At 45.1% G+C, this 21670-nt stretch overlaps 1 protein-coding gene across 10 annotated transcripts in view; it reads left to right on the forward strand.

The window, feature by feature from the left end:
- Positions 1 to 21670, forward strand: part of PTPRS (protein tyrosine phosphatase receptor type S) — a 721726-nt gene that overhangs the window by 676780 nt on the left and 23276 nt on the right. For all 10 annotated transcript variants that reach the window (XM_077253515.1, XM_077253581.1, XM_077253506.1 and 7 more), the window contains 2 exons: positions 14882 to 15001; positions 15251 to 15405. In XM_077253515.1, coding sequence (XP_077109630.1) covers positions 14882 to 15001; positions 15251 to 15405 — 275 coding nt within the window. The remainder of the gene's footprint in view (positions 1 to 14881; positions 15002 to 15250; positions 15406 to 21670) is intronic.

Genomic DNA, 21670 nt, shown 5'->3' on the forward strand with positions numbered 1-21670 from the left:
TAGTGAAACACATGGGGGTTCAAAGCTCTCAAAACACATCTAGATAAGTTCCTTAGGGGGTCTACTTTCCAAAATGGTGTCACTTGTGGGGGGGTTTAATGTTTAGGCACATCAGGGGCTCTCCAAACGCAACATGGTGTCCCATCTCAATTCCAGTCAATTTTGCATTGAAAAGTCAAATGGCGCTCCTTCCCTTCTGAGCTCTGCCATGCGTCCAAACAATGGTTTACACCCACATATGGGGTATCAGCGTATTCAGGACAAATTGTACAACAATTTTTGGGGTCCAATTTCTTCTCTTACCCTTGGGAAAATAAAAAATTGGGGGCGAAAAGATCATTTTTGTGAAAAAATATGATTTTTTATTTTTACGGCTCTGCATTATAAACTTCTGTGAAGCACTTGTTGGGTCAAAGTGCTCACCACACATCTAGATAAGTTCCTTAAGGGGTCTACTTTCCAAAATGGTGTCACTTGTGGGGGGTTTCAATGTTTAGGCACATCAGGGGCTCTCCAAACCAAACATGGCGTGCCATCTCAATTCCAGTCAATTTTGCATTGAAAAGTAAAATGGCTCTCCTTCCCTTCCGAGCTCTGCTATGCGCCCAAACAGTGGTTTACCCCCACATATCGGGTATCATCGTACTCAGGACAAATTGCACAACAATGTTTGTGGTCTAATTTCTTCTCTTACCCTTGGGAAAATAAAAAATTGGGGGCGAAAAGATCATTTTTGTGAAAAAATATGATTTTTTATTTTTACAGCTCTGCATTATAAACTTCTGTGAAGCACTTGTTGGGTCAAAGTGCTCACCACACATCTAGATAAGTTCCTTAAGGGGTCTACTTTCCAAAATGGTGTCACTTGTGGGGGGTTTCAATGTTTAGGCACATCAGGGGCTCTCCAAACCCAACATGGCGTGCCATCTCAATTCCAGTCAATTTTGCATTGAAAAGTAAAATGGCGCTCCTTTCCTTCCGAGCTCTGCCATGCACCCAAACAGTGGTTTACCCCCACATATGGGGTATCAGCATACAACAACTTTTGGGGTCTATTTTCTCCTGTTACCCTTGGTAAAATAAAACAAATTGGAGCTGAAATAAATTTTGTGTGAAAAAAAGTTAAATGTTCATTTTTATTTAAACATTGCAAAAATTCCTGCGAAACACCTGAAGGGTTAATAAGCTTCTTGAATGTGGTTTTGAGCACCTTGAGGGGTGCAGTTTTTAGAATGGTGTCACACTTGGGTATTTTCTATCATATAGACCCCTCAAAATGACTTCAAATGAGATGTGGTCCCTAAAAAAAAATGGTGTTGTAAAAATGAGAAATTGCTGGTCAACTTTTAACCCTTATAACTCCCTAACAAAAAAAAATTTTGGTTCCAAAATTGTGCTGATGTAAAGTAGACATGTGGGAAATGTTACTTATTAAGTATTTTGCTTGACATATCTCTGTGATTTAAGGGTATAAAAATTCAAAGTTGGAAAATTGCGAAATTTTCCAAATTTTTGACAAATTTTCATTTTTTTAACAAATAAACGCAAGTTATATCGAATAAATTTTACCACTATCATGATTGACAATATGTCACGAGAAAACATTGTCAGAATCGCCAAGATCCGTTGAAGCGTTCCAGAGTTATAACCTCATAAAGAGACAGTGGTCAGAATTGTAAAAATTGGCCCGGTCATTAACGTGCAAACCACCCTCGGGGCTTAAGGGGTTAAAGCAACCACTTCCTGTGCCTACCTCAACCGCAGCTCAGTGAGTACAAACCTCTACAATTGGTGCTAGAAGCACGGGCACGAATCCGAAGGAGCAGTGAGACTGCTGCAGAGAAACCGCTTATTCTGGGTGAAAGCAGCTGCAGGAGCGAAAACCGACAACATGGAGGAGTTGATAAGGTACCTGATGCAGGCTAATCTCCAGGAGCAACAGATATGGCAGCAGCAGCATCAACAGTAGCAGCAACAGTGGCAACAGCACATGCAGCAGCAGCACAGGCAGCAGATGGAACTCCCAGCTGAGGCGATCCGTAGCAAGGCAAACACCCCAACCCCAAGTCAAGGTGATGCACGTGAGGAAGACGGTAAGAAGAGCGTTGCTGACTGTTTTTGAAAGGGTGGCGGAATGGTAGAAATTGCCTCCAGAGCAGTGGGCGGAGGTTCTGGTGCCATATTTAACAGGGAAACTGCAGAACGCCTATTATGACCTGGCCTTCTAGGATGAAAAAGAGTACGCCAAGTTAAAAACTGAAATCTTGGCGCACTTAGGAGTGACCTTGACTATCAGAGCTCAACAGGTGCACCATTGGGCCTATTGCAGTGACAAACCTCCCCTGTCCCAAATGTTCGAACTCCTACACTTGGTCCAAAAGTGGTTTCAACCTGAATCTTCCTACCTAGTACAGATGGTGGAGAGGGTCATCATGGACAGGTTAATTCACCTTCCATACCAATGCTGGTGCAATCCTGGGTTGCCCAGGAAGATCCCCGTAATGCGGATGATCTGGTGAGCCTGGTGAAGTGGTACCAGGCGGTCGAGAGTTCCTTGGGGAAGCAAGGGGTCTTAGCATCTCTATACTGGGATACCCAAAGGGGGCTGACACCCAAAAGAGGGGAGCTAGAGCCACATCTGAGGGGCGTCCAAGAGCCCTGGAGGCATCTGAGTTATTATCAAAGGCCCCATCCAGTAGTGTAATTTTTTGGAGGTGTCATACCCCAGGCCACATAGCCGCCCATTGCCCCATGACCACAGAGCCAATGCACTGCAGCACAGGACAGCGCTGCTCGTATTTTGCATATCCGGTCTACAGTGCTGTCCCTTAAACAGGCAAGGGACATGTCCTGTAACAGTGAACAGAGAGGAAATGACTGGTCTGTTGGACTCGGGGAGTTTGGTAACCCTAGTGAGGGACACAATTCCTCATCAGCTGATTCCTGGGAAGATGGTGGGTGTCCGCTGTATCTATGGCGACACTAAAGACTGCCCTGTGGCCTGAGTGGTCATAAGCACAAACTGTGGCAACGAGTCCCATGAGGGGGGTGTAGTCAAGGACCTATTGCACCCTATTATAATAGGGCAGGACTTTGCATTATTTTGGGACTTGTGGGAAAAGGTAGTATGCCTGGTTGCCCAGATGAATGCCAGGTCTCTCCCCAAAAAACCTTGTTGTGCTTGTCAGGGATGAAGATGAGGTAGCATCCCTGGAGGCCGACATCCCTGAGCAGGGGAAACTTTGGAATCGCCCAATTCAGGGATTTAACTCTAAAAGGGGCATTTGAACATGTTACGATATTTAATGGTGTTGCTCGAGCTGGGGACTGACACCCGATACCCATGCTTTGCTGTAAAAGGGGAGTTAATATACTGGGTCACCAAGGTGAGAAGGGAGGTAATTGAGCAGTTACTGGTGCCAGGGCCATACAGACACAAGTTGTTAGATATGGCCCATACACATACTGTATGTTAGGTGGTCATCTGAGAAATGTTAAATTATTGTAGGTCATGTCCCACTGACCTCCTTAGTGTCTTACTTCCGTAGCCCCTTAGTGCTGTTGCCTGTTATTGAGGTGCCATTTGATCGCATAGTCATGTATCTAGTGGGATCCCTTGTGAAGTCCACCAGAAGGCATATCCTGGTGGTCATACCACTATGAAAATTATCTGCCAAGTGTACAGCCAGGGAGTTGGTCCACATCTTTTCAAGAACGGGGTTGCCTACGGACATCCTAAAGGACCAAGGGACCCTGTTTATATCAAAGGTGATGAGGAGTTGTGCAGAACCCTGAAAATCACCCAATTCTAGACCTCAGTCTACCATCCACAGACCGATGGCTTGGTGGAAAGGTTTAATGAAAGTTTGAAGGCCACATTGAAGAAAGTCGTAGAAAAGGACGGCCGAGACTGTCTACTGCCGTACCTTCTTGTTGTGAATTCCGTCTGGGTTCCCTCTGGTGGCCTTTAGCGATACTGCGGGTCTGGAGCTGGGCTCAGCTGCCTCATTTCCTTCTATGCTGGTTCCTATTTAACTACACCTGGACCTTTACTTGTTGCCTGCTGTCGTTGTATTCAGTACTGGTTCTGACCTCTCCTGGATTTTCCTGGTGACCTGTCTATTTCTGAGAAGCTAAGTCTTGCTAGTTCTTTTTGCTCATTGTTTCCTTGAATATGTTTCTCAGTATATGATGTGTTCAGTCCAGCTTGCTTATATGTGATTTTTCGCTTGCTTGTAGCTCTGGGGAGCAGAAGTGCGCCCCTCACATCGTGAGTCGGTGTGGGGGTTCTTGTACTTTCTGCATGGATAGTTTTTGATAGTTTTTGTACCGACCGCACTGTCTATTTAGTGTTAGCGGGCCTCATTTGCTTAAACCTGTTTTTCATTCCTACGTTTGTATTTTCCCCTTAACTCACCGTTATTATTTGTGGGGGGCTGTCTAAACTTTGGGGTTATTTCTCTGAGGCAAGTGAGGCTTTGCTTTCTCTCTAGGGGTAGCTAGTTTCTCAGGCTGTGAAGAGGCGTCTAGGTTTTTAGGTAACGCTCCACGGCTGCCTTTAGTGTTTGTGGATAGGATCAGGATTGCGGTCGGTATAGTTCCACATTCCCGGAGCTTGTCCTACTATTCAGGTTTACCTATCAGGTCAGTTTGGTGATCCTACCACCGGATCATAACAGTACAGCAGGCCAATAAAGAGTTAATGCATCGCAAAAGAGGGATAAGAGAAATCCTGAGTTCATTTTTTTTTTTCCTCTGCAGTGTGTCTAGCCTCTCTCCTCCCCTTAATCTCTGGGTGGTTCAGAATTCAGCTGCAGCTATGGACCTTCAGAGTCTGTCTTCTAGTGTGGATCATCTCACTGCTAGGGTACAAGGCATTCAGGATTATGTAGTCCGCAGTCCTATGTCAGAGCCTAAGATACCTATTCCTGAGCTGTTCTCCGGAGACAGATCTAGGTTTTTGAACTTTAAAAATAATTGCAAATTATTCCTTTCTTTGAGACCTCGTTCCTCTGGTGATCCGGTTCAGCAAGTTAAAATTGTTATTTCTTTGTTGCGTGGTGACCCTCAAGATTGGGCATTCTCTCTGGTGCCGGGAGATCCTGCATTGCAAAATGTGGATGCGTTTTTTCTGGCGCTTGGAGTGCTTTATGAGGAACCTAATCTGGTAGACCAAGCAGAAAAGGTTTTGCTGGCTCTCTCCCAGGGTCAGGATGAAGCAGAGGTTTTCTGTCAGAAGTTTAGGAAATGGTCTGTGCTCACTCAATGGAATGAGTGTGCCCTGGCAGCGATTTTCAGAAAGGGTCTTTCTGAAGCCATTAAGGATGTTATGGTGGGGTTCCCCACGCCTACGGGTCTGAATGAGTCAATGTCTTTGGCCATTCAGATTGATCGGCGCCTACGGGAGCGCAAACCAGTGCACCATCTGGCGGTATTTTCTGAGCAGAAGCCTGAGTCTATGCAATGTGACAGGATTCTGACCAGAATTGAATGGCAAAATCACAGACGTCAGAATGGGTTGTGCTTTTACTGTGGTGATTCTGCTCATGTTATCTCAGATTGTTCTAAGCGCATAAAAAACTTCGCTAAGTCTGTCACCATTGGTACTGTACAGCCTAAATTCATTTTGTCTGTTACTTTGATTTGCTCTCTGTCATCCTACTCAGTTATGGCTTTTGTGGATTCAGGTGCTGCCCTGAATTTGATGGATTTGTCTTTTGCCAGGCGCTGTGGTTTTATCTTGGAGCCTTTGCAATTCCCTATTCCACTAAAGGGAATTGATGCCACGCCATTGGCCAAGAATAAACCTCAGTACTGGGCTCAAGTGACCATGTGCATGACTCCTGCACATCAGGAGGTGATTCGCTTTCTTGTGTTACATAATTTGCATGATGTTGTCGTGTTAGGTCTGCCATGGCTGCAGGCTCATAATCCAGTCCTGGATTGGAAAGCAATGTCTGTGTCAAGTTGGGGTTGCCAGGGGATTCATGGCGATGCTCCAGGATGTATTTGATGAGCCCAAGTCCAGTGCCCTACCTCCTCATAGGGATTGTGATTGCGCCATAAATTTGATTCCTGGTAGTAAGATCCCTAAGGGACGACTTTTTAATTTGTCTGTACCAGAACATGCCGCTATGCGGAGTTATATCAAGGAGTCTTTGGAGAAGGGGCATATTCGCCCGTCCTCGTCCCCTTTGGGTGCGGGGTTCTTTTTTGTGGCCAAGAAGGATGGTTCTCTGAGACCCTGTATAGATTATCGCCTTCTAAATAACATCACGGTCAAATTTCAGTATCCTTTGCCACTGTTGTCCGATCTGTTTGCTCGGATTAGGGGGGCCAGTTGGTTCACCAAGATAGATCTTCGTGGAGCGTATAATCTTGTGCGTATAAAGCAGGGCGATGAATGGAAAACAGCATTCAATACGCCCGAAGGCCATTTTGAGTACTTGGTGATGCCTTTTGGGCTTTCTAATGCCCCTTCTGTGTTCCAGTCCTTCATGCACGACATCTTCCGAGAATATCTGGATAGGTTTATGATTGTGTACCTGGATGATATTTTGGTCTTTTCTGATGATTGGGAGTCTCATGTGAAGCAGGTCAGGACGGTATTTCAGGTCCTGCGAGCCAGTGCCTTGTTTGTGAAGGACTCTAAATGTCTCTTCGGGGTCCAGAAGGTTTCCTTTTTGGGCTTTATTTTTTCTCCTTCTACCATTGAGATGGATCCAGTCAAGGTCCAGGCTATTTATGACTGGACTCAACCTACATCGGTAAAGAGTCTTCAGAAGTTCTTGGGTTTTGCTAATTTTTACCGTCGCTTCATCACTAATTTTTCCAGTGTGGTTAAGCCTTTGACGGATTTGACCAAGAAGGGTTCTGATGTGACGAATTGGTCTCCTGCGGCCGTGGAGGCCTTTCAGGAGCTCAAACGTCGGTTCTCTTCGGCTCCTGTCTTGCGTCAGCCGGATGTCTCTCTGCCCTTCCAGGTCGAGGTTGATGCTTCTGAGATTGGAGCTGGGGCTGTCTTGTCACAGAGAAGCTCTGATGGCTCTGTGATGAGGCCATGTGCTTTCTTTTCAAGAAAGTTTTCGCCTGCCGAGCGGAATTATGATGTTGGTAATCGGCAGTTGTTGGCAATGAAATGGGCATTTGAGGAGTGGCGACATTGGCTAGAGGGAGCCAAACATCGTGTGGTGGTCTTGACGGATCACAAGAATTTGACTTATCTCGAGTCTGCTAAACGGCTAAATCCTAGACAGGCTCGATGGTCGCTGTTTTTCTCCCGTTTCGATTTCGTGGTTTCATACTTTCCGGGTTCGAAGAACGTGAAGGCTGATGCTCTTTCTAGGAGCTTTGTGCCTAACTCTCTGGGAGTTTCTGAACCGGCTGGTGTCCTCAGAGAGGGGGTGATTTTGTCTGCCATCTCCCCTGATTTACGGTACTGCAGGAATTTCAGGCCAATAGACCTGACCGTTGTCCACCGGAGAGACTGTTTGTCCCGGATAGATGGACCAGTAGAGTCATTTCCGAGGTTCATTCTTCGGTGTTGGCGGGTCATCCTGGGATTTTTGGTACCAGGGATTTGGTGGCTAGGTCCTTTTGGTGGCCTTCCTTGTCGCAGGTTGTGCGTTCCTTTGTGCAGTCCTGTGGGATTTGTGCTCGGGCGAAGCCCTGCTGTTCTCGTGCCAGTGGACTGCTTTTGCCTTTACCTGTCCCGAAGAGGCCCTGGACGCATATTTCCATGGATTTTATTTCGGATCTTCCAGTCTCTCAGAAGATGTCTGTTATCTGGGTGGTTTGTGATCGTTTTTCTAAAATGGTCCATTTGGTGCCCTTGCCTAAGCTGCCTTCCTCCTCCGATTTGGTTCCACTGTTTTTTCAGAATGTGGTTCGTTTGCATGGTATTCCTGAGAATATTGTGTCTGACAGAGGATCCCAGTTTGTGTCCAGATTTTGGCGGTCATTTTGTGCTAAGATGGGCATTGAATTATCTTTTTCATCGGCCTTCCATCCTCAGACGAATGGCCAAACCGAACGAACTAATCAGACCTTGGAGACTTATCTGAGATGTTTTGTTTCTGCGGATCAGGATGATTGGGTGACTTTTTTGCCATTGGCTGAGTTCGCCCTCAATAATCGGGCTAGTTCTGCTACTTTGGTTTTGCCTTTTTATTGCAATTCTGGTTTTCATCCTCGTTTTTCCTCAGGTCAGGTTGAGCCTTCTGACTGTCGTGGGGTGGATTCTGTGGTGGATAGGTTGCAGCAGATTTGGAACCATGTGGTGGACAATTTAACGTTGTCACAAGAGAAGGCTCAGCGCTTTGCTAACCGCCGTCGCTGTGTGGGTCCCCGACTTCGTGTGGGGGATTTGGTATGGTTGTCTCGTTATGTTCCGATGAAGGTTTCCTCTCCTAAGTTCAAGCCTCGTTTCATCGGTCCTTATAAGATTTTGGAAATCCTCAACCCTGTGTCATTTTGTTTGGGCCTCCCAGCATCATTTGCCATTCACAATGTGTTCCATAGGTCATTGTTGCGGAGATATGTGGTGCCTGTGGTTCCTTCTGTTGACCCTCCTGCTCCGGTCTTGGTCGAGGGAGAATTAGAGTATGTGGTTGAGAAGATCTTGGATTCTCGTGTTTCGAGACGGAAGCTTCAGTACTTAGTTAAATGGAAGGGCTATGGTCAGGAGGATAATTCCTGGGTTGTCGCCTCTGATGTCCATGCGGCCGATTTGGTTCGTGCCTTTCATTCGGCTCGTCCTGATCGGCCTGGGGGCTCTGGTGAGGGTTCGGTGACCCCTCCTGAAGGGGGGAGTACTGTTGTGAATTCCGTCTGGGTTCCCTCTGGTGGCCTTTAGCGATACTGCGGGTCTGGAGCTGGGCTCAGCTGCCTCATTTCCTGCTATGCTGGTTCCTATTTAACTACACCTGGACCTTTGCTTGTTGCCTGCTGTCGTTGTATTCAGTACTGGTTCTGACCTCTCCTGGATTTTCCTGGTGACCTGTCTATTTCTGAGAAGCTAAGTCTTGCTAGTTCTTTTTGCTCATTGTTTCCTTGAATATGTTTCTCAGTATATGATATGTTCAGTCCAGCTTGCTTATATGTGATTTTTCGCTTGCTGGTAGCTCTGGGGAGCAGAAGTGCACCCCTCACATCGTGAGTTGGTGTGGGGGTTCTTGTACTTTCTGCGTGGATAGTTTTTGATAGTTTTTGTACCGACCGCACAGATCCCTGCTATCTTCTGTCTATTTAGTGTTAGCGGGCCTCATTTGCTTAAACCTGTTTTTCATTTCTACGTTTGTATTTTCCCCTTAACTCACCGTTATTATTTGTGGGGGGCTGTCTAAACTTTGGGGTTATTTCTCTGAGGCAAGTGAGGCTTTGCTTTCTCTCTAGGGGTAGCTAGTTTCTCAGGCTGTGAAGAGGCGTCTAGGTTTTTAGGTAACGCTCCACGGCTGCCTTTAGTGTTTGTGGATAGGATCAGGATTGCGGTCGGTATAGTTCCACATTCCCGGAGCTTGTCCTACTATTCAGGTTTACCTATCAGGTCAGTTTGGTGATCCTACCACCGGATCATAACACCTTCTATTCTCTATCAGAGAAGTCTCCCAGGCCTCTACTGGATTCTTCCCTTTTAAACTACTTATGGCCAACACCCCCGTGGGCTCCTGGACATAGCAAAGCAGACATGGGAGGCGGAGTCTACACCATACTGGAGTGTAACCAAGCATGTGGCCCAGATGTAAGAGAGGATTGCCAAGGTGATGCCCATCGTGAGAGAACACCTCCTCAAACACAAGAGGCACAGTCGAGGATGTACAATAGATCAGCAAGAGTGAGACACTTCAATCCTGGGGATCGAGTACTGGTGCTGGTACCTATGGTGGAGAAGAAATTCCTGGCCAAGTAGCATGGCCCCTATGAAATAGTTGACAAGGTTGGAGATGTCAACTATAAAGTCCACCAACCTGGGAGAAGGAAGCCTTATCAGGTGTACCACGTCAACCTGATTAAGCCTTGGCAAGATAGGGAAACTGTGGAAACTCTGTGTTTAGTGGCTAAGCCTGAAGCTGACATGGAAGAGGTTAAGGTGGAAGAAACGATGTCACGTGCCCAAAAGCAACAGCGCTGAGAGTTGCTACATCAGAACAGAGGCCTGTTCTCAGAACTACCAGGTTGTACAAAGATCATTGAGCATGAGCTTCTGATGGAATCTCATGTATAAGTAAACTTGAAACCATATCGGATTCTCAAACCCTGCCAAGAGGTGATCAGACATGGTGGAGGTGTTTGCTCCTTTCATCACAATGTGCTTTCCAGGTCATCCCCCCAGTTACCTCACTTACATTTCCTTCCTTCGAAGTCCACGTCGTCAGACTCTTTAAGCCCTCCTCCTTGTGAGTGGCTGTTGTTTATCACCCTCCAGGCTCCTCCTGACAGTTTCTAGACCACTTTGCCACCTGGCTTACTCACTTTCTACCCTGTGACATCCCCGCCCTCATCATGGGAGACTTTAACATCCCCATCAATGATCCCCTCTCCCAATCTGCCTCTCATATTATTTCTCTAACTTCTTCATTTGGCCTCTCACAGTTTACTAATTCTCGTACGCATGAGGATGGGAATACTCGGGACCTGGTTTTCTCCCGTCCCGGCTCTCTGCACGACTTTACTAACTCCCCTCTCCCGCTCTCGGACAACAACCTTATTTCCTTCTCTGTCAAGAATTGTCTCCCCACCCGGGACACCCCCACTTACCACACTTATCGGAATACATGTACCATTAATACCCAGGAGCTTATGGACAATCTCCACACATCTTTAGCCCCATCTCCTCCCTCTTCTGTCCAGACTTAGCATTGTCACACTTCAATAATACACTGAAGAATGCCCCAGATGAAGCAGCACCTTCTATGCGCAGAAAGACCCGACACAGACAACGGCAGCCCTGGCACACTATGCAAACACTTTCTTCAGCGTTGCTCAAGGTGTGCAGAGGGGCAATGGAGAAAATCTCTCTCATCATGCTCAAAACCTATAACTCTGCCCTTCATCTGGCCAAACAATCCTACTTCACCACCCTCATCACCTCACTATCCAACAACCCAAAACGACTTTTTTAAACCTTAAACTCCCTCCTGAAGCATAAAGTACAGGCCCCCATCACCAATCTCAGCGGTGAGGATCTGGCTACTTATTTCCTAGAAAAAATTAACCACATCCATCAGGATATCTCAGCCCAAGCTCACTAGACATCTTTGAGCCTGTTTCAGAAGAAGTTTCCAAGCTCCTCGCTTCTGCTCGGCCTACAACCTCCAACAGTGACCCGATTCCTTCACATCTCCTGCGGTTTCTCTCACCAGTGGTCACTACTCACCTGACTAAAATATTTAACATCTCTCTTTCTTCAGGTATCTTTCCCTCCTCATTTAAACATGTAATCATAACCCCTTTACTTAAAAAGCCATCCCTGGACCAGAACTGCACTGCTAACTACAGACCTGTCTCTAACCTTTCCTTCATCTCTAAACTCCTGGAACGCCTGGTCGACTCCCGTCTAATCCGCTATCTCTCGGATAACTCTCTTCTCGACCCCTCACAATCTGGTTTCCGTTCTTTACACTCCACTGAAACTGCCCTCACTAAAGTCTCTAATGATCTAATAACAGCTAAATCCAAAGGTCATTGCTCCCTGCTGATTCTCCTGGATCTCTCCGCAGCATTCGACACTGTGGATCACCAGCTCCCCCTCACTATGCTCCTCTCTATAGGCCTCAAGGACACAGCCCTCTCCTGGTTCTCCTCCTACCTCTCTGACCGCTCCTTCACTGTATCTTTTGCCGGCTCCTCTTCCTCTCCTCGTCCCCCTACTATTGGGGTTCCGCAGGGCTCAGTCATAGGCCCCCTCCTCTTCTCTCTATACACAGCCCCTATTGGACAAACAATCAGCAGATTTGAGTTCCAGTAATATCTCTATGCTGGCGACACCCAATTATACACTTCTTCCCCTGACATCACCCCTACCCCAATTCAAAATACCAAGGATTGTCTGTCTGCTGTCTCTAACATCATTTCCTCCCTCTATCTGAAACTAAATCTCTCCAAAACAGAACTACTTGTGTTTCTCCCTTCTACTAACCTCACTCTACCCAACATCGAAATTACCCTGGAGGGTTCAACCATAACTCCCAAGCAGCATGCCCACTGCCTTGGGATCATATTCAACACCGAACTCTCCTTTACTCCCTATATCCGATCACTCACTCGCTCCTGTCACCTGCATCTTAAAAACATCTCCAGAATCTGACCTTTTCTCACCTTTGAAACTGCTAAGACTCTTACTCTCGCTCTTATTCATTCTCGTCTGGACTACTGCAACTCTCTTCTGATCGGTCTCCCTCTTACCAAACTTTCTCCTCTCCAATCCATCTTGAATGCGGCAGCCAGGGTCATATTTCTGTCCAGCCGCTTCACCGATGCCTCCATCTTGTGCCAGTCATTACACTGGCTACCCATTCGCTACAGGGTCCAGTATAAACTCATCTCTCTCACCCACAAAGCTCTCCACAGTTCTGCACCGCCTTATATCTCCTCTCTCATCTCTGTCTATCGCCCTACGCGTGCCCTCCGTTCTACAAATGACCTAAGACTAACATCCCCATAATCCGAACCTCGCACTTCCGTCTCCAAGACTTCTCTTGTGCTGCGCCAGCTCTCTGGAATGCACTTCCCCAGACGATCAGACTGATACCTAGCCCCGACCTATTCAAGCGCGCTTTAAAAACCCATCTCTTCAAACAAGCCTACCACATCAACTACTCAGTAAACTAACTTTGCCCTGTTCCCTCCTTCCAAATATTATTCTGAATCTGCACCTTACTATTCATCTGTCTCCACACCCTCCATGCACATGATAAGTGCACTTGATACTTGACAATTGCACTTAAACACATGGGCTGATGACCGGATCATGTAGAGTATTGGATAAAATGTAACCTTTAATTATATATACTGAAAACTCACTCAGAGTACCACAACTCAAAATTGAACAAAGTGCAAAGGACAAACAACACTATATACATATAGATGCACCTGACTACAAAGAGTATCCTGATCTAGGATTACCCTGAAAATGGGACCGCTATTAAATCATATGCCATACTACGTAACTGCCCTCTATTAGTATGGCATAGAACATGTATAGCGGTTAACTGCCAATCACAGAAAAATGTTTCAGCAGTCCCAAAATATTAATCATGTACAGTCAGTGCATCCTCAAATTGTCAAAACACCCACTACCTAAACCTTAATAATATCAAAGCAATATAACTGCAACACCATGCTGTCATAGTAGATGTGACCTTGTCCATTACCTTATTAATAGTTACCCGGTAAGGATAGAAACCACACAGGACTTATTCCTGAAACCATATATACACAAAAATTAGTACATGACAGGTTTTCAGAGGTCAACAAAATCAGCGAACCGTCAGTCCCCAGATGGTATCATTAATAACAGAAGGCACCCATAATCTTAGTGCTCCTTCGCAAGACACAGATCTTCGCATATAAGCTATCATGTAGCTGACACATTCGACATAATCGGTATTTTACGCAAATGGAAAGATCTCACCCACATGGATATTGTCCCAACCATGACTTTCAAATCCAAATATAGCGGTGGACTCTTAATCCCTCACTCCCTACGCGTTTCGCCATGCTTTTCAGGGGATATTTTGGGCCAGCAAGCTCATACCAAGCATCGGATGCTGTTGTTGCACGTGGTTAATGTAATGCCATTCGGCCTTATAAGCGCGCCTTGCAAACAAACCTTCGTACACTTCCGGTTTCCGCAATGCGTTGTATCATGTCACTGGAACGCATAGTCGGACCAGGGTGATAACAGAGCCCACCAATATATCCTTTCCCCTCTTTCTTCCTTCGCCTAGTCCGGTCTTCTGAGTTGGGTCAGTCGCTTGATTCTACTTGCATGGTGCGAGTGCTGTGTGATTTTTTTTTTCTCACACCCATTGACTTCTATTGCTGAAAGCGATCTGATTTCGGATTACAATCGCAGCATGCTGCAAATTTTTTCCAGTCTGCTCGTGATCTAATCTGAGCTGGAAAAAATTGCAGATGAACACGCAATGATAGAATAACTTTGGTCCGAGTCCAATCTGATTTTTAATTGGATTGCATTCTTCCGATTTCATTGCAAGTGAGAATGAGCCCTTAAACAGAGGGCCAGTGCAAAGAATCTTATATCATGTGGTATAAACTTCGACAGATGCCTCCATTCTGACAGTAGCCACTGTCGGCAGATGTGTAGCTAAAAATGGCTGCAAAAATAGGGTGCACTTAGCCCTATTAGAGATGCTTTTTATTTAAGATTTCCACTGTCATAAGCAAACCTGAACAAAATACCTGTGTGAATAAAACCCTGTATCTGTCTGCTTTTTTTTTCAAACCATTTTTTTTATTTTGTAAGAAGTACATATAAACATGACAGGAAAACAATGACGGTGGGAGAGTATGACAGGTTGCATAGTTAGACTAGTATATTGTAAGATACAATTTGTAGATTGTGAGCCCTCGCGGGCAGGGTCCTCTCTCCTCCTGTACCATTGTGACTTGTATTGTTTAAGATTACTGTACTTGTTTTTATTATGTATACCCCTCCTCACATGTAAAGCGCCATGGAATAAATGGCGCTATAATAATAAATAATAATAATAATAATAATACAACACATCTAATGGTAATGTCCAGGAATAAAGTCGAAGAAGGTATTGCATTAGAAAACTGCTGCTTTATTTTTATTTCAGTAAATTGGAACACCATTTCTCTGAATAGTGAATGTCATAAATGTATTTTTTGCCGACAGGTGAAATGTGACCAGTATTGGCCTAGTAGAGGTGCAGATACCTATGGAATGATACAAGTGACACTCCTAGATACAATTGAACTAGCGACTTTCTGTGTGCGGACATTTTCTCTACATAAGGTAAGTTACACAATGGACTGTAGAGAAAATAAAGAGAAATCCACAGAATTTGCTTCACAAGGACTTTTGAGCATATATTAGTCAGACTGTGGCTATTTCTGTCAGTTTAAACTATAAGGATGAATACGTCTCAGCCGTTAGCATGTTCCTTCATTGACTTGTGTGACATGTTTCAGGTCAGGATGTGCCGTTGTTCTGTCATATTTCTCTGACTATCCTTCAGTCTCATTGTCTAGTCTCTGGTTACAGAATGGTTCCAGTGAGAAGAGAGAAGTACGGCAATTCCAGTTTACTGCCTGGCCAGATCATGGAGTCCCTGAGTACCCAACTCCATTCCTGGCATTCCTCAGAAGAGTAAAGACTTGTAACCCTCCTGATGCTGGACCTATTGTTGTACACTGCAGGTATAGGCAATGTTTTACAAGAATCTTAAGACAACTGTGATTCTAATATCCACAAATACTCATAGCAAGTATGATGATCACTTTTAGCTAAACTCCAGTCAGTACTTTAAAATCACTATAAAGTCAGAGACCTCAAGCAATATAGATTATTAAACCAGTTATTTCTCCATTTACATCCTTCTCCATCCTCCGTACACAAATGAGATTTATTTTTGGGGTCTGCTTACATTTACCGACTGCCGACACAACACAACTGCTTATTGCTAAACTTTTACTGATCGGCTGTCATTTACTAGCCTGTTTACAAAGACAGACCAAAGCAAATGATGTGCACTATAGAGTGATCTTTCTATAGTATGTCGTTCAGTGCACATAGGCTGCCATAGTTCTCAACAATGTGAGTCCTGATTACACAGAACAACGCGAGAAAGATGATCCTTTATGCTGCATAAAAGATCACTTCACCCCATGAACGAGCAAAACGTTCGTTCATCGGGTGATCAGCAGACGGTTTATGGGGCAAGATAATCGTGAAATAAGTATTGATAACAAATGCTTGTTCATAATTATCTTGTAGTGTACATGCCCCTTTCGTCGCTATCCCCATAACATGATAGGTAATGCAAGAGATAGCAGAAGGACTAAAAACTTTGCTACACATAAACCTAAAAGTACAAAGGTATGCGTGATAAGTAGTGATGGTGACATGGCACTCGCAAGACCAACCTGGCTCTTAAGATGCTGGAATGTTGAGAGTCTAGCCCTCATCAATTTAATATACTGTAGACCCCTTTTCACGTTGAAACTACTATGGTGATGGAATGATTATAATGGGTTTCTAAAACCCCCAACAAATGGCTGATTTTATCAGAGAAAATCTAGTGGTAATGAAGTATTAAATGCAGCCATTCCTGTAAATGTGTGTGTGTCTATGGATCCCCATTGTCACACCCGCTCAATGCAATCATCCCACACTTTTTTACTTCCATTATAAATGCAGTTCACACAGTAAAAAGAGTGTTGATGTTTAGTTGATTAATCCATTGCTGAAAGCCATTATTACAGTAATATTGTTCGGCAGGTGATTCCCAGGGATACCACTATCATAAAAGAACTAGCACTTTACCCCTATACTCTCTACACTGGAATAGAGAAAGCGGGGGTATTCTCTCAGCCTGACTCCAGCCTGGGTATTTCTTCATCTTTTGAGTAAGAGGCATCTTCTTATCAGTGTGCACTTACTAGCAGTTCCACGTGGCCTATAGACCTTGATTATGGTAGAAGAAACATGTGGATGTGCCTCTTTTCTACCCATTCATATTTTCTTGGATTTTTTATGAGATGATGGAAAGACCTATGACTGTTACTTAGTTTGTCTGTCTTTGTCTTGCCTCTTACAGTCGAAACCAGAAGTTTACATACACTATATAAAAAGACACATATTCATGTTTTTCATAATATTAACCCCTTCATGACACGCACCGTACATGTACTGCGCATGTCGTGCCTCCCCCTTTGATGTGGGTGCTGAGCCCACATTTTTCCCTGTTTTGAACAGCTGACATGTGCGTCTAACAGCCGTGAGTGGAATCGTGATCCACCTGAGGCTGTTAACTATAATCACTGCCTCACAATCTAAATTCCCTATCAGTATGTCTTTGGAATGTGGGAGTGCCCGGAGGAAACCCACGCAAACAAAGAGAGAACATACAAACTCTTTGCAGATGTTGTCCTTAGTGGGGTTTGAACCCAGGACTCCAGCGCTGCAAGGCTGCTGTGCTAACCACTGCGCCGCCGTGCCGCCCCATTAAATGTTGTTGTCAAACTCTGACAGCGGCATTTAACGCACGCTTCCAGCAAGCATGCCGGAAATCCCAGCTATCGGTGACCCTGTCACGTGATCGCAGGTCACCGATGGGTTGGCATGACAACCAGAGGTCTCCAGCAGACCTCTATGGTTGTCACTGCCGGATTGCTATTAGTTCCGCACAGTGGTCGGTGCTCATAGCAAGTCAGCAATTCTGCTACCTACAGGCGATCTGAGCATCACTCCTATGTGGCAGAGGCGATCGGGTTATGGCAGCTTCTAGTCTCCCTTGGAGACCATTAAAGCATGCCAAAAGTAAAAACAAAAAAAGTAAAAAAAAAAACCCCATTCAAAATAAAATAATAAAAAAATTTCAAACATTCGCATATTTGGTATGGCCACGTTTAGAATAGGCCATTAAAATGCAATAATGGGTGATCAAAAGATCGTATACACATTAAAATGCCCTCACCCAGCCCCAGATCCTGAAAAATAGAGACACTACGTGTCTCAGAAAATGAAGCATTTTTTTAAAAAATTTTAGATTTTTTTTCACCACTTAAATAAAAAAGAACATAGACATGTTTGATGTCTATGAACTCATAATGACCTGGAGAATCATAATGGCAGGTTAGTTTTAGCATATGGTTAACATGGTACAAAAAATCCAAAAACAGAAAAACAGTTGTGGAATTGCACTTTTTTTGCAATTTCACCGCACTTGGAATTTTTTTCCCGGTTTTGAGTACACAATATAGTAAAACCAAGGGTGTCGTTCAAAAGTACAACGCATCCCGCAAAAACAAGCCCTCACATGGCAGCCATATTGACAGAAAAATAAAAAAGTGTTATGGCTCTGGGAAGAAGGGGAGAGAAAAACAGAAACGCAAAAACGAAAAAGGGCTCTGTCATGAAGGGGTTAATATTTGCCAAATGCCAGAATAATGAGAGAGAGAATGTTTTAAGGCATTTTTATTACTTACTGCAAAGTCAAAGGTTTACATACTGTTGGTCAGAATTTGGGCCCATTCCTCCTAATAAAACTGGTGTAACTGCCCTTTTCAGCCATGGCTTTCTGCATCTTTAGTTTCAGGGTCTCATTCAATCTCACTATTCTACCGCTACTTTGTGTTGGTACCCAGCATGAAAGGGCTGTTCCACTCCCAGGGTGGACATTATTTCCTGCAACACTTCTCAGGTAAAGTGGGTGCCTCTGTCATTCTCTATGGTCTCAGACACCGTGTATCTGCAGATGACTTCTGAGATTAGTATCTTCACTGTACCCTTTGTGATGGCTTTACACATGGGGTACACTTCTGTCCATCCTAAAAAGAGGTCAACACACAAGTACATCCTTGGGATCTTGAATGTAGTCTTTCTGAAGACGCTGGAACAGGTACAAAGCCCTCGGTGTGTGCCTCATAGATGTCTTGGTGGTGCATCCCAAGTCATTGAGCACAAAGGTCAGACAGGCTTGAACAACGCATTTGGTTGCAGTGACACTAAACCCAGGAGCATACCAATGGTGGTGGATACGGTCTGTCATGGCAATCTTTGATCGGTAGGTATTGCCATGGTTGGCTTGAGCCATCATGGGATACAGAACTTGGGGAGGGCAAACTTTGGCCCCCACATGCCACAGCCCTGCTGACTGCACAGCTTCCTTCTCTTGCAATTCTTCAACATCAGCCTGTTGTTCTAGCTTCCGGAGACGGTCATAGCTCACATATGGGTCCGTGGCGAAGGTCACTTGTGCAGCTGCCACCCCAGCAGAGTTGTGTCTTGGTTGTGAACCTGCAGATTTTGCTGTCTGATTAGCGAGGTGGTTGCCCTTAGCTGTAGTTAAGTCGTCCTTTGCATGGGCTTAGATTTTCACTATGGTAACTTTGGACCGATTTATCATTCTTGATAGTTTTACTTGCCGCTGTGAGAAAAGATCGACCTCTCCATATAGATCCATAGTCTTGAAAGAATAGCTGCTGTCTGTATAAATGGTGGAAGTTAGGTCTTTAGCATTTCTGCAGGCTTCTTCTAGGGTATAGAGTTCAGCTTCATGGGCAAACATGCGTGGGGGCAGTGGTTCTGCTTTTATGGTTTCATGGAGGGAAACAAAAGCATATCCAGTGTAAAACTGTCCATCCACGCCGTACCTTGATCCACTCACAAAGAGTTCATGGTCTGGTTTATCTAGTGAGACATTGGTAACATGACTGAAACCCCCCTTGGGACATTAGTTGTACACAGTGTGAGGGATTGACACGCTTAGCTGCTTCTTCGGGTAGACACAGGAACACTTGGACAGTGAAACACCTGCTGGTTTATTAAAGTCAGCATAGACCAAGACAAGAGCCCTTGCTCTGCAGGTTCCACCTGCAGACACATAGCAATGTCCTCCAGTTCTCCTGGAGCCACGTGGGAGTGTTACCTCTACCAACACACACAGACTGTCTCTCATATCCAGGTATTTAACCAGGACCATGTGATGATCACGTGATCATGACATCACCGCAGGTCCTGCTAGTACACATGCTGGTGTCAGCTCTGCAAGAGGGGATGTGGTGAGCACCATCCCACCCACTCTATGGGTGCTCACATAAAATCAGCCCATTGTAACTTTAAGATTGACCCTCTCAGCACTTAGCATGCTGGAGGCAAAAATAATCTGGTTCTACATTACTGACTGTAGTATACGCAGTGACACGTATCTCCCTTCATACACTGTGCCAGTGACCCTGTCACAACAGTCATGTTTCTCTTGTAGCTCAACTAGTAGGTCACCCAGGTTACCACTACCACCCCCTCCCCCCTGCAGAGGCAACAAGGTGGCTGGATTTAGAATAGTGCAAAGGTGAAAGGTGATGTTATCAGTCAAGAGGAGGGCACATTGAATTCTGAGATGTCCAGCAGTACTGGGATGTTTTGGTTGTGCTTGATAAAGAATGACCGTAACATCAAGAGGGACATAAACAGTGAGTGAGAAAGTTAGAACCCACTTATCCAGGAGGACCTGCACAGCATTTATGACTTAAAGAGACCCTGACTCCCCGCTGTAGAAAAAGGGTTATCATGCTCTTTTCTGAGTCTAGGAGAGAGAAACTGCAATTTCTCTGTGTTCAGGCTTTCCACAGTCATAGCATGTGACGTTTCTTCATCCTTAGCTGGTCTGGTCGGACATAAGAGGGGCTCTGGACCGGGTTTTTACCTTGTTATTCAGGGCATTTGTTGCTTCCACACCCTTAACTACTTGGTGTATCAAGGTTGGGGGCATAGCCCGGTACTCAGGATGGGGCAACAATAAGTGGCTCTCTAATCACGAGTTTAAAAAGTTCAACAAAGGCATACGACAGTAAATGGGTGTGGACTTCGGACATGTTCTCATAAGAAGGCCATCTTTTCCAGAGGCGGGTATATTTTTCTACTAACTCTGTAGCAGCCTGTTGAATATCATGAAGGTGGGCTGTCTGGGAAGCTAACCTGGCCTGCCCCCACTGGGTGAGTTTTCTCATAGACTTCTTCCTCAAGTCTAGTGAAGTATCATCTGCAGGTGGAGCTCCTATTGCCCTTTCCACAAGGGGATATAAGATATTCCCTTCCTCTGCTGGCACCAGGTCCTCTAAATCTCACCAACAACAGGAGAAAGCCCTTTTATTTTTTCTCTACTTTTCAAACAAATGGCATGGGAAACTTTTCAGGGTCTACTCATCATGGAAAGCATTTCACTAGGATTCCATGCACACCACACACCCTCCTGGGGCTCCACAGTATCCCCTAGATTTGGGTGTTAAGTCTGGTGGCAGAAGTCTGGATGAGTGCTGCACAAGGGAGCAGCAGGGGTTGAGGTAAGCTGCCCACCTTGACTAAGTAATTGTCCTAGTGAGTCTTTGATGGCAATGAAAGACTGATGTATAACTGCTGCATCCATTTAGGTTGTGCAGGGGAGGAGCTGTAGAGCAGGCCCTGAAGGGGCGTTAGTCCCATTCAGTGCAGGCATGATATTCATTGGGGTTATGGCTGAGACTTTAGGGTGGCATTGCACTTGGGGTACTGTTCAAGGGGGGGCCACATTGTGTAAATGGGTTGTGGGACAATAACAAAGGGTAAAATCCTGTCTTCGGAGTAGGAGGTTTATCAGTTTCTATGTGCCGACTGGGGGCACCACATACACAATAGGTCTCCACCCAATCTGGTTTCTGATTCCTACATATACAACATGTCCAACTGGGAGTGACAGGAGGATCAACGCCATCTTGGTTATATACTTTATACTTTAACATGCAAAAGTTATCACCATGTTTTTCTTCCTTAAACTCACCTCTAGTTACACATTTAGAGGTTTTTCACCATCTCTATGCCTGATCTAACAAGCCAGCATCATTTAAACATCCTCTTTTCCTTCAATGTCCTTCCAGAAACCCTCCTTAGGCCTGCTACCCAGTGGACAACCAAATGCTGAGCAAA

The sequence above is a fragment of the Ranitomeya variabilis genome, chromosome 1 (assembly GCF_051348905.1).
Source record: "Ranitomeya variabilis isolate aRanVar5 chromosome 1, aRanVar5.hap1, whole genome shotgun sequence".
Classification (NCBI taxonomy): Eukaryota; Metazoa; Chordata; class Amphibia; order Anura; family Dendrobatidae; genus Ranitomeya; species Ranitomeya variabilis.